Source organism: Solanum stenotomum, chromosome 11 (assembly GCF_019186545.1).
Source record: "Solanum stenotomum isolate F172 chromosome 11, ASM1918654v1, whole genome shotgun sequence".
Lineage (NCBI taxonomy): Eukaryota > Viridiplantae > Streptophyta > Magnoliopsida > Solanales > Solanaceae > Solanum > Solanum stenotomum.
In genome coordinates this window covers 45,457,695-45,472,274 of record NC_064292.1, presented here as the reverse complement: position 1 = coordinate 45,472,274, position 14,580 = coordinate 45,457,695, and the positions used below count along the sequence as shown (strand labels likewise).

Genomic DNA, 14,580 nt, shown 5'->3' with positions numbered 1-14,580 from the left:
AACATAGTCTTTTAAAGCCTGGGCAGCATCCTTTGAAGAATGCCACCTGCAAAACACATAATAAATATGTTAGGTCATGAATAATATATTAAAGTATAAGAAGTAAATAAAATAAACTAACAAATAGATAACAAGACAAACTTACGATGATTTATCCGGCTCAATCATGACTCTACCAAGTCTATCCTTCTGGCCAGGAGCTAGAGTAGACATCTCATCAACTGGTGTAGCACTAGGTCTAGCTGTAGATAAAGGTAATGCATCAGGATGCACAAAACGCAGAGTCAATGGAGGCGTACCAACCGTAGCATCTGACTGCTCGCTACTAGAATCTCCAATCCTCACGGCAGATAACTGAGGAGATTTACCTGTGGGAGATGGAGTACCTGCCGATAAGGGTCGTGCTCGACGAATAGCCTGTAAAGGTAGGTCCTCGTAGCGTCGTGGAGGCAATGCATGTGAAGTAAAAGAAGCACCGACTGGTCGGCGGTAATTAAGATAATATTGTCTTGTATCCGCCGTACCAAACGAAACAACAAATATATGAGTATCATGGCAGATGCGCTCTGGCGCAGAAGAAATAGCTCCTGCAATATCCTCAGGATCTATGAATCTCCTAGACTTCTTTTTTTAGCCTGTTTAGTCTGACTAACTCCAAGATGCTCACGATGTTTATCACTGTCACCGCCTGATGACATTTGTATGCAAATTTACATGTATAATATATATAAAAATCATAAATTAGATAAAATTAGCAAAATATACTAACTTACATATATACTAGCTAGCTTCATTCTACACTATTCCTCCTCGATTGTTTCAATTTCATCATTCTCCCATTCTTCCTCCTCAGTTGTTTCATATTCATTATCGTCTCATTCTTCGTCATCAAATGATTTATTTTCCTCATTCTCGAATATTTCTTCCTCAAAATTCAGTATATCATCATCAGATACTTCTTCTATTATGTGTTGAGGATGTTGTAGTATGGTTTCCAATTCAACATCATTTTGATACGCCACATCTAAGACATTTTCAATTTCAATTCTCCTCACATGCTTACTTTTTATAACAACCCACCAATCAACTTTGTCTCTACGCAATGGATATGGAGTGTAATACACTTGTTTAGCATTTTGTGCAATGATAAAATGATCATAACTTTTGTATTTCCTGGTGTTCTTAACTTCAATTATATTATGTTGATGGTCCACTTTTGTGCCTCTATGTGATGGGTCAAGCCACTCACACTGAAACAATACAATCTTCTTCTTAGGCCAACCTGAATACCTCACTTCAATAATCTCATGAATGACACCATAATATTCAATAGTTTGGCCAGTACGATCAACATCACCTTGTATGTAGACACCACTATTATTTGTTTTCTTGTTCCTTGAAACTTCTTCAGTTTGAAACTTAAAACCATTGACACAATATTTATTCATTGTCAGTACTTGAGATTCAGGTCCAAGTGCTACTTCTTTCACTAATTGCAAATGTTGGACACTTGAGTATTCATCGTAAACCTACGTGATTGTTATTTCAAGTAATATAATTTAGTATAACATGAATATATTATTAAATACTTAGTGATTGCACACTTACATAGTTCCTCAGCCATTTGAAAAATTATGTATAGATGGTTTCATTACCCCATGTGTTTATGAACAAGTTGATCATTTTATATTTAAGTATTTCGTTAGTTAATGAATACATTAGTATGTAATTTGATAACATATTTTTAGCACTTACTTGAAATATGGTTGATTCTCTGGACAATTAAGTAAAATATGTGTCACAGCTGATTGCATTTCCATATCAGTGAAGCCTCGCTTTCTACGCTTTTTAGATCCTCGACCATTTTGATTAAAAATTGATATTGGTGGAAATAAAGGATCAATATCACCTTCATCATTGCGATTGGGCCTGTTTCTCCTACACGACACATCATCACCAAAGTAATAAAAATAAAAATCACCAGTTCCTCTCCCAATATAACCTTGAACAACTGATCATTCGATCCTTCCCCTTTGCTTAATCGTTTGCTTCAAACTGCCAATTTTTCTGCATGTATATATGTATATATATGTTAATATGTAAAAGACTTGGCAAATATATATAACTTAGTGAATATTTCAAATTGATACATCCATCTTGTTTGAACCGGACCTCCGAGGTTGGCCTCTTGTACAAGGTGAATTGGAAGATGCTCTATCACATCAAAGAAACCACATTGAAATATCTTCTCTAACTTAGTAGTAGTAACAAGAATATTTTCCTCCATCCTGTCTAAACTACTCTCCAACAACTTTCCAGAACACAAATTCGTTAAAAAAAGACTTATCTCTGTGATTGGTTTCCATAACCTTTCGGGTAGATAGCTAAAAGCGATAGGAGTTAAAGTTTTCATCAACACATGACAATCACGACTTTTCATACCTATCAATTTTCCTTCATTCATATCTGCCCGCTTTTCTAAATTAGCCCTCCGGCATCCTCAAATTTTTAACTCACTCAATAATTTCACGTTTCTCATCGAATATGAATGAAAATATGGCTTTGGGCTTAACTATTTTACCATTCTGTAATTCCTGTGGCCATAACTTTTTTCTCCTACAATATTCCTTTATGTCCATTCTAGCTTTTGGATTGTCTTTTGTCTTACCCTTAACATCCATCATTGTGTTAAACAAATTGTCAAAGTAATTTTTTTCAATGTGCATCACATCTAGATTATGTCGTAGCAGATTGTCCTTCCAATACGGCAACTCCCAAAATATGCTTTGTTTGGTCCAATTAGGTTCAACACCATATCTAGGAAGTCTAGAAGGTGAAGCTTTTGTAACTTTAGGTAATTGAGAAACACTCTCCCAAATTTGATGCCCTGTGAGTAATCCAAGTGGGGTCACTTTCAACTTTATTTTTTCTAAATGCAATTTTCATCTTTCTAAATGCATGGTCCATTGGCAAGAACTGGCGATGACAATCAAACCATGTATTTTTCTGTCATGCTTTAAAGTGAATACCTTACTATTTTCCATGCAATACGAACATGCTAGCTTTCCAACTGTCATTCAACCAGACAACATCCCGTATGCAGGAAAATCATTAATAATCCACATTAAAGAAGCACGTATAACAAAAATCTGCTTAGTTGATATATCATAAGTCAAAACGCCTTCAAACCATAATTGTTTGAGCTCATCTACCAATGGTTGTAGATAGACATCAATCAAACCTTTTGGATTACGAGGACCTGGAATAACACAACTTAGAAAGATGTAGGGACTAGTCATGCACATTTCAGAAGGAAGATTATACAGAGTAAGAAATACCGGCCAGCATAAATAAGGCGAAGCAACATTAGAGAATGGTGTGAAGCCATCTGCACACAACCCCAATCTAACATTGTTTGGTTCACTAGCAAAATCAGGATATACATTATCAAAATGCTTCCATACTTCACCACCAGATGGATGAGACAAGACACCCGGCGACCTTCTATATTCACAATGCCATCTCATATGTGGGGCAGACCTCATCGATGCATACAACCTCTTTAACCTAGGAATGAGAGGTAGATAATGCATCGTCTTAACTGGGACCATCTTTCCAGGAGGAGTCCTCTTATAACGAGCATGTCCACAAAATTTATAATTTTTTAATTCACTATCAGTCTTGTAAAACAACATGCAACCATTAACACAACATTGAATTCTACCATACTTCAATCCTAACTTGGAAACCAAACGCTTTGCCTGATAGAAGTTCTTAGGTATGTTAAACTCCGGATTAACTAGTTCACCCAAAAGATCAACCATTGAGTCCATAGCCGCATTAGGAACATTCCAATCTGATTTAATATTCATTAATCTAACCGCAACTGACAAGGTAGAATGCGGACTCCTTTGACATAGTGGACAACTAGACTCTTCTAATTGATCATAGAAGCATCATGCTTCTTCATTAGGAGCTTCATCAAAATATTGTTGGGGTTCCATCCCACCTTGAACCCCGAAAGTAGCATTGATCATTTCATGAGCCCTATCATGTTCAACCCTAATTTGGTCATGTGGTGCAAGCATATTATATTCATCCACAGGCATCGAATTACAAAACATACCATCCAATCCATCTCTTTCTCCATGATCAATTCATACAAAATATCTAGGCTTAAATCCATTACGGTACAAATGAACCATAACTGTATCTGGTGTAAAAAATTTTAAGCACTTACATGCACTACAAGGACACCTACCTAATCCATTATTCTTGAAAATGTCAAGTGTCATTGTATGTTCAATAAAATCTCTAACACCGTCAATAAACTCAGGTTTCAAACCAACACCAGTTTCATAATGCATATTATACATCCATAAACGATGATCAAATCTACAAAAATATAGATATTCAATTATATTATAAATTAAATTTAATAATAATTTTACTACATTAATTCATTGTTAATATATATTTATAATAATTACTTAATAATTATATTTATTATTACTTATATATCTAATTAATTAGTTCAAGCTTAATTAATTCATAAATTTTAACTAAATTTAAGATTTCAAAAAATTAACTATATTAATTCTAATTAAGTCCAAGTTATTATAAATTAAGTCCAAAGTTCTAATTAAGTTTAATTCTTAAGCTCTTATTAATTAAGGTCATCAAGAATTAGTTAAATTCAAGTTGATCAAGTTCAAGTTCTAATTTCAAGTTCAAGTTTTAAGTTCAAGTTCTCATTTTAAGTTCATATCAAAGTTCTAAAATTAGTTATATTCATGTACTTCTAATTATAAGTTCACGTTCATATATATCTAATTTTTAAACTTAGTTATATATAAACTTCTAATCCAAGAATTAGTTATATTCAAGTTCTAAATTCAAATTCATATAATCTCTAAAATTAGTTATATATAAACTTCTAATAAAAAATTATTTATATTCAAGTTCTAATTAATTAATTAAATTCAAGTTCATATAATTTTTAAATTAGTTATATATAAACTTTTAATCCAAGAATTAGTTATATTCAAGTTCAAATTCAACATTCATATCTAGTCTAAAAAAATAGTTATATATAAACTTCTAATCCAACAATTACTTATATATATTCAAGTTCTAATTAAAAAAAATACTTATATATTCATGACATTCAAACATTCATCCTATATATTCATGGCATTTAAACAATCAAACTTCATCAATATCTAACTTCTAAATTCAAATTAACAATTTACTAATTACTAACAATCATCAAATTTTAAAAAATCCCAATTCACAATCAAATTAAAGATTTTCAAATTCAAAGTAGTACCCAAATCCTAAAAACCCTAATTCATTAACTATCAAACACAATCAATCATCCAATAAAACACAAATCCAATAAACTAATTAACATAATCAAATATAACTAAAATTGAAAAAATTTAAAACTAATTTGATAAAATCCTAACCTTAAATTAATGGAGAAAGAGACAATGGAGAGAGGAAGCAGCGATTCTGGCAGCTGCGGTGGCAAGCGACGGCGGCAGAATCTTTAGAGAGAAGGAAGACAGGAAAAATGGGGAAAAATCGCGTATGATATTTCAGATATTTAATGAAAAGCGACGGACATCGTCTCCCCGTCCGTCGCTTTTCTTTTAAAATGTTGACCAACATTTTGACCAAAAAGCGACGGACAAAGAGACACTGTCCGTCGCTTTTTTTAAAATAGTTGACCGTATATTTTGACTAAAAGCGACGGACATAAAGATGCCGTTCGTCACTATAATAAAAAAAATAAGTAATAAAATAAAATAAATATAAAGTGACGGACAACGTCGTTAATATTTTAATTAATATATAATTATTTTTAATAAAAGTGACGGACGGCGTCGCTATGTATATTAAATAAATAATTATTAATTTTATATATATTTGGCGCAAAAATCCGCGGAAAAAAGCGACGGACTAAGAGATGCCATCCGTCGCTTTTTGTAAAATAATTTAAAAAATAATTATTTTTATAAAAAGCAACAGACAGTGTGGCAAATGGCGTCGCTTTTTTATCCGTCGTTTTTTAGCAGTTTTTTTAGTAGTGTGCAAAAGTTAGAGCTACATTTTATTTTGCAGAAATTATTATCACGATGATCTTATTATCTTTTTGGTTCAGCTCGGCAGTCAACAATATATCAAAGGTTGATTAGAGTTCAACAAAAATTTTGAGTTTCTAGAGAATACAATATAATATGGCACTACACTATATAAATATTTGGTTTATCTATGTCATTTTCGTTTGAGAAAAGGTTCATTCATGTCATTATTTATTAACTTAAATGACATAGATGAACCAAACTTTTAATGGATGACATAGATGAGCTTTTTCTCAAAGTTTGATGACATATTTGAGTTGTTTCCCTTTTAAAAGATGATGTAATTAATGACGTGGTCGAATCATAATTGACCATGTGTAAAAATGGTTTTGCAAAATCAAAAATATTTTTAGTTTAAAAATAATGGCATATATGAGCCTTTTCTCAAACGGAAATGACATAGATGAGCCGAACTTTTAACGGATGGCATAGATGAGCCTTTTCTCAAAGTTAGATAGTATATTTGAGCTTTTCTCCTAATATTAGTGAGTTCAAAAATATGTGGGAGATGACATATTTCTTACCAGATTTGGCAAGTCATTTTCAAACTTTATCCTTTTGAGCAAGAGCAGAGCTAAGTGGGGGTTTGAACGAACTAGTACTTTTTTCATAGATTCTATAATAATATTAGAAAATTAAATAAATATACATGTGTATTAACTTGTGAATCCTCAACAAAATATGTTTCTTAAGTCACTTTAATCAAAACTTTCAGAATTTGAATTGAATTAGGGTGTGTTTGGTATGAAGGAAAATGTTTTCCATGGAAAATGTTTTCCTGGAAAACAAGTTGATTTTTGACTTATTTTCTCATGTTTGGTTGGTGAGTAGAAAATATTTTCCTGAAAAGATTTTTAGTGTTTGATTTATGAATGATTTTTTTTTTTGAGAAATATCTTTTATTTTTACTAGGGTAGAATATAATTTTTGAAATTGAAAATNGGGGTGGGGTGGGTGGGGGGCTGGGTAGGAGGTGCGTGAGGGGGGGTCAAGGTAGGGTGAAAACATAAAATTTTGAAATTGAAAATATTTTTTAAAAACAGACTTAAATTATTTTTTTAGGGGTGGCGAGTAGGGGTGGGTGAGTTGGGGGGAGGGGGGATCGAGTGTAGGGGTGAAAAAAATAAAATTTTGAAGTAGAAAATATTTTTTAAAAACAAACTCAATTTGTTTTTGGGGGGTTGGGGGGCTGATTTGAGGGTAAGGACAAAATAAATTGATTTTTTCAACAAAAAAATAATTGTAATTTGAAGTTGAAAGAGAAGTTTGGAAAATGTTTTCCTTAAGTTTTGAAGGGAAGTCATTTTCCTTAAATTTGAGGAAAATGAGTTGATTTGGAAACATTTTCCAAAACATTTAACCCAACCAAACATGAGAAAATTGGAAAACACTTTCCGGAAAATGTTTTCCTTCATACCAAACACACCCTAAGTGTCGTTCGTCTATACATGAATTTGAAACAAATGAAAAAAAAGTGTAATGGAAAGGAAAAATCATCATATTCCTTGTACGTGTGTGCGCGATTATAAATTTCTTAAAAATAATAATAATACATATATTATCTTTTTGCAACTCGTGATTCGAAATCTAGATGTTCCTCTTTAATTATTCACTTCTTTACATTTACTTTTAACTTTCTGGTATGATTTATAGTCTTTAATTAGATAAGTTCAGTAACTTATTTTATGTTTAAAATAACTTCTCTTTAAGTCTTTTGGTTATTCATTATTATTTAATTTAACTATCGTCAAGATATTTGAATAAATCTCAACATTTTAATTATTTTTTTGCACAAAAAAGTTAATTAATGTGAAAAGTTTTGTAAGTTCTTTTGAAATGATTAAATTCTTAGATAATGCATATAATTTTCAAGAAAAAGCTACATACATAACTTGATTACATATATATTCTCTTCTTCGAAATTTGTAATTGACTTAGTAGTGCTACGCTTAAATATAGTCAATTTAAAATATGCTTAGAAATATCTTTCACATATTTAAAAGAAAATGACAAGCAATTAAATTTTTTTTTGACAAAACTAACAAAAATTGAAGTGATAAAAATCAACATAATTGATTTGATATTGACCAATATTTAAGAAAACCAACTTAATTGGTTTGAATTCATTTTTAGACTATTTGGAATATCTAAAAACAATAGCAAATATTTATTTAATATAAGTCATCATCAATTCATCATTAGCTTGTATCGTACATCTTAAAATTAAGCAAAAAGTTCTTAAGTGTAATATATATGTTTTGATAATAATAGAACAAACCATAATACTGATGAAGTTACAAGCTAATTATTAATGGGATACATAATTCTTCACTGAGGAAGTTTGTTAAGCTTACAATAGACATAATCTTTGTACTTCTTGGTCTTGAATTTGGGTGGGTTGGCCTCATTAATTAACTTAGGGATTGGCCCAACTTCATGCTCTGATGAGGGCTCCAAGAAAACAGGCCATGACATTCTTGTCTTGTACTTGTTCACTGTTGTCCTATGATACACACTCTTATATTTCCCATTGCTAAGAATCTGTTCAACCATTAATCACTCATTTTTAGAAATAGAAACATACAAATAGAGAGAGAGAGAGTGATATAGGGCAGGGCGGAGCGAGAAGCGCGTATATGTGTTTGGACAAACCTAACTTTTTTCTCAAATGTGAATTTGTGTTAAGAAATTCATTAAATATGTACAAATATAAAATTTAGAACATAGTTATTAATTACCACTCTAAAATCTAGAACCCATAAAATTGAAATCCTAACTCCTCCTGTATAATAGAGAATTTGCCGAATACCTATAATAATAACTAGGGTATTTCAATTTTAGGGAAAACAATATACACAAATTGAACTCACTAGGTATTTACCCAAATGGGGCCATATCCAATATATTTACCCTTATTAGACCAACTATCCAAATATTTTATGTGATTGCCTCCTTATTCTATTCACTGCTTCTATATTCTCGATACCAGCAGAGTATATATATATACTCTGATGGTATCAAACAGTAATTGAGCAATCTTTTCCATTGAAACACTATATTCTCTTTGATGTCATCAGAATATATATACTCTAATGGTATCAGGGAGTAACTGAGTAGTGTTTTCACTGAAGCACTGCTTCTTCCTTTTTGATAACCATCATAGTATATATATACTTTGATGGTATCAAACAGTAAACACGCATTAGTAGTAAAAAAATAAGGGGGGGGGGGGGGGGGGGGGNAGGAGGCTAAAAGTAAAGAGATAATCGCTTGTAAATATGAGTTACTAAGTATTTTTTTCACTAAATTTTATTATCAATAATCTTACTACGGCCTGATTCCCAAGCAAAATTCAAGTCGACTACATGAATACTTGGTGATGGTCCAATTAATTTTGGGGTATGGGAAATCCAAGTAGTTCAATGCACCCAAAATGATAGAATGATCAACAAGAAGGAAATAGGAAATATACCTCAACTTGGTCACCAATGTGGACAACTATAGCATTTGGTATGTAGTTGACATCATACCAATGACCATCCTTAAACACTTGGAGTCCTTGGACTTCATTTGGGACAAGAAGGGTGATATATGACATATCTGTATGGGCCACAACTCCAAGAGCCAAATCAGGCCTTGGGCATGGTGGATAATAATTGATCTTTAACATGTAAACTATGTCTTCACTACCAGCTGCCTCCATCATTTCATGGCCTTCCAAACCAAGCCCAAGTGACAAGCTCCTAAATATACCATCAGCAACTTTTCGCAGCCACTTTGCGTATTCCTCATTTGCTTCCCTAAACAAACAAAAAAAAAAAGAGTTAGTTTAACATTTACCAATTGAAAAGGTAAATATCTAATAATCATATGACGTTTGTGATCTTTGTTATATATATATGTGTGTGTGTGTTATTTTTTGATTATTTGTATTTGTATACATTTTAAAACTACAATATGTGTAAACACAAATGATTCATTCGATTTCACTATTATTGACCGTCTTTTTTATTTTAAAAGTAGATGGTTTATTTGTTTAAAATTGAAATTAAATTGACTTTTGTGAGTGATCAATTTATTATAATGAATTATGTATCTTCAAATAATTCAAGTGAGAAAATAGCAAACATGACTACAAATTTGTTCTTTTCCTAACTAGTTAGAAGGCCATAAAAAATAATAGTGTCCGAAAGTTATCTAACTTGATCCAATTATATAAAATAAAAATATCATAATAATTCAAAGGTGTATAATTCGAAAGAAGTTTTTTGTAGGATTTTAAACCAAACACAAAATTAGGTAGGAAGTAATAAACCAAACAGTATAAAAAATAATTCCTACATTAATAATTTCTACATTAATCCTTACGTTACTAATCTTTGTACCAAACGATCCTAGGGAATGAATCAATAAACTCCCCTGGAGTCGGAAAAATAACAAATGAAGCCCCAATTAATAGAATGTTCTACTACTGACACTTGAAAAAGCAGCTTTCAATGACATTGTGATTAATGCAGGAATCTAAGTGTGGTAGTTGAGTATATAGACAAAAGGAGTATTGAGAAAAATGAAATTAGTTACTTTTCGTTCATATAGTAGTATATAATTAACTTAGAATATTATTATTTAAATTCAACCACAAGCATCTAGCATGGATCCAGCTCCTTTCTACTTATCTTACGCAATTCATTTTCAAAATCTTGCTTGGATTGAAGATATGCATACGTTAAAATATATTGGTAACATTTAATTGACTAAAGCAAAATCCTAATTATAATTTAAATAATTAATCTTTCATATATTTGCTTCCAAAATATTTTTTAATCCCACAAACACTACATATTATTTTGTTCATAAATGTTTTTTTTAGACATTCTCTTCCTACTTTTATTTTCCTGCTCCTCTATTTATCTTTCCTAGAGTCTATTTTTCAATTTCTTTTTGAGTTAAAATTTTGAAAAAGGAGGAAAAAAAGTTAAAAAATTGTTAGTAAAAATAAGTTCAACATTGATCTAGGGAAAAAGATGTTATCAAATTAATTAAGAATATGTTAAAAAAAAAATAAGAGAATGAATTAACTATCTAAATCATGCTTAGCATTAATATTAAAGAAGGAAACTATATTAAGTGATGAAGATCTGCAAGACTTGATCAGTGAGAACACTTTTCTATTGAAAAAACAAAAGAAATTTAGTCACTGCGAGAAATTCAACATATATGTGATTTTTGATTATCTGAATTTTTATTTTATTAGTTATAAGGGTTCGATTCATCATCTCATAATTTTTTTTTTCCATGTTTCCTTTTCCTACCGTGACTTCCTTGTGAATTGCAGTATATAACGTAAATACTCCAAGTGACATCGGACGTATTCTATCTTAGCTTGCAAACAAAAAGAATTTGCGGCTTAAAACAAATCATGACAACACTATCATGACAACCATGAAAATTGTTGGACGCATGCATATATCTCTTAGTCTCACATCATAAATAAATTTTCATTATTATTAATGTATTTTAATATGTCGTAATAGGTAATCTATTATTCTTTTACCACTAATCTCATATTCTAGGTATAATATAGATCAAGGTATACAAGCTAGGGCAGAGCCAGCTTGTGGTCAGGTGCTCATCTAGTGCATGAGTCAAAAATTTCATGAAGGGTGTCTATAAATTGCATAACAAAAGCTCTTTTTTTTTTTTATAAAAAGTAAAATTTGTTACTAGTGAATTTGAACACACAAGCACTGGCTCATTCAAGGTGTTTGAAACCCATCAAAGGGGTCTGAAACCACTAGGCTACAACAACCTATATTATATCAAGGCTACAACAACCTGTTATATATTAAAGATGTCTAAAATATGTTATATCATTTTACTTGTACATGTGCCTCCGTCCTTGGTTCATCTGAAACATTTTAGCTAGTTTGTATGTTTACTTATCTAGATTTTGAACCTTTTTAGTAAAAGTCTTGATTCCGCCGTTAATACGAGTTATTAATATTGTGAATAAACAAAAAGATGAGGGATATTAGAGAGAGACAAAACCTGTAGGAAGGAGGATTTTTTGGCCAATAACGATAGTTAATAGCAGAAGGAGGCCAAATCTTATGAAACAAATGATCAACCCAACCTTTTTTCCCTTCAATTTCCTTCTGCAAAGAAGTACCATATCCTTCTAAACTTTGTGCCCCTGGCTTCTTTGCAATCAATTCTTTTTCCTCTTGTGGCACTTCCTCAAAAAACTCTTTTCCAACTTTTTGCAAATTCTCAATCACTTCATCAGGTATCCCATGATTTATCACTTGAAAAATACCCCACTCTTTACTAGCCTCAACTATTTCTTTCACTAACTTTTCTTCGTCGTCATCGACATTACTTATGTCGATGACTGGTACCTCAAGTACCACTCCCTGCAGCGTTGTCGCTGCAGGTTGTTCGTTCTCTGAACGAATATATTCTGATGGTATTGTGTCCATGCATTTCGTTATTGACGATATTGCTTGGACCCTTGCCACCTCCATCGTAAAGGCTGTTGTTGTACTCTGACCTTGAATTGTTTTCATTCTTTTTTTGTTCCTCTTCCCTATTACATGCAAATTTTGTTTCCTTTTTATAGGAAAGTGACGCGGTGTGTATTTTTACTTTTTCTCATTTTCAAACCTATTTTTTGCCTTTAATTAACACTAATAGGGGATCTTTTTCTTTTTTGCTTTCTTGTGGGTGAGTTACGTGGATTATTGTGGTTCACTTATACCACCTACTCATTAGTAGTATTTGTTTTGTGAATTGTGAAAATCTGTAATGAAAGTTAATTATTTTTAAAAAAACTTATATTCTTAAATTAAAGTTACATATAATATATCAAAAGTTTAAAATATGTCATTCGTTAAAATTTTGATCCAAGAAAACTCCAATTGAAAAGTGTTAAAAGTTCTTTGGGGTCTTATTCTGGTAAAAAAATATTGATTTTGCAAAATTGAAATTAGAAAATAATGGCATGGATAAGCGTTTTCTTAAACGGCAATGACATAGATTAGCCAAACTTTTAACGAATGACATAAATGAATCTTTTCTTAAAGTTCGATGACATATTTGAGTCTTTTTTCAATAAAAAATTAAAAAATTGTCTGAAAAGGGAAAAAATTAATTATTTTTTAAAATAATTAAAAAAGAAATATCGGATAAAACTATAAAAATGAAAAAGTACATTGGTGTAAATATGATGGAAAAGTGACACTTGGTGTTGCAATTGCCACTCCTTCAACCTACCTACAATTATCTTACAAAATAAAAGGAGGTTTTAGCCTGAGCCACTCCTTCTAACAACCCAAGTCCGGATGACTTGCCTAACTTCAACTTTTCTTTTTATTTTCGTATCTAATAGTTATATTAGAGTATGATTAAATTTGAATTAGTATTAAAATATTTTATATTGAAAGATAAAATAATTTCTAAAAAGGTGATTCTAGAAAGACTCAAACATGATTTTTTTTTATTAAGAATAAAAACAAACTTTTCACAGCACCAAAACTCGGTGAACTTCAACTTAAAATCAGAGCTCTCAATTGATATTTTCTATGAATAATAATAGTTCAACTTTTTGTTTGGGGCCCTAACATATCCAAAACTGTTCAAAATAAGTACTCTTTCAGACTCCTTTCATTTTCACTCTTTACAATTTTTTCCAAGTTTCTGCTTTGATTGATAACAAATAGCATAAGTTAAATATAATAGTTAAAATTTAGTCAATCAAAGTAAATCTTTAATCATGATTTGAATAATAAATATATTATATTAATTTGATTTCAAAAGTTATTTTGATCACACAACTTTAATAACCATGTGATTCATGCGGAAAATTGGTTTTACAAAAGATTTGTTCATATAGAAAATTGTTGCAAATTTAAGGCAGGAAAGATTTTAAAATCTCTCTCTTAGAAAATATGCATATGCTCTTGGATGAGTACTTATTTAAAGGATTGGTATGCTTTACTTTAACAACTTTTTAAAGCAATTTAATGTAAGAGTAGGAAAATAATATACTATGGGTGACATATTTAAAACTTCACATTGACGTTTCTTATTGTTCAGCATTTATATATTAAAAAATTATATGTGTTGCGTAATTAATTTCTTTTCACCATAGCTAAGCTAATGTGTTTGCAAAAATTAAAACCATCTTACTATATATTTAGAAATAGTAACGTGTACCTAATATGTAAGGTACTGGAAGGGGATAAAGGCTATATGCATCGTTTTTATTTATTAAAATAGTACTCCGTGTTTATACTACTTATTTTTAATATATTATTATATGTCTTACACATTCAACTCTCATCCCCCACCTACCCCAAAAAAAAAAATTAAAAATCATTGATCCATTTTTTGTTTGTTTGAAGCAACGGTTAGTAAGAAGGATATTTTTAAACTA

At 30.9% G+C, this 14,580-nt stretch overlaps 1 protein-coding gene across 1 annotated transcript; it reads right to left on the bottom strand.

The window, feature by feature from the left end:
* Positions 1–8,395: 8,395 nt before the first annotated feature.
* LOC125844784 (flavonol synthase/flavanone 3-hydroxylase) lies at positions 8,396–12,785 on the bottom strand. The gene is made up of 3 exons (XM_049524117.1): positions 12,195–12,785; positions 9,619–9,946; positions 8,396–8,687 (listed from the first exon to the last, which is right to left on the bottom strand). The coding sequence occupies exons 1-3, from the start codon at positions 12,710–12,712 to the stop codon at positions 8,475–8,477; spliced, it is 1,059 nt and encodes a 352-aa protein (XP_049380074.1). The 5' UTR covers positions 12,713–12,785; the 3' UTR covers positions 8,396–8,474.
* Between the last annotated feature and the right edge of the window lie 1,795 nt (positions 12,786–14,580).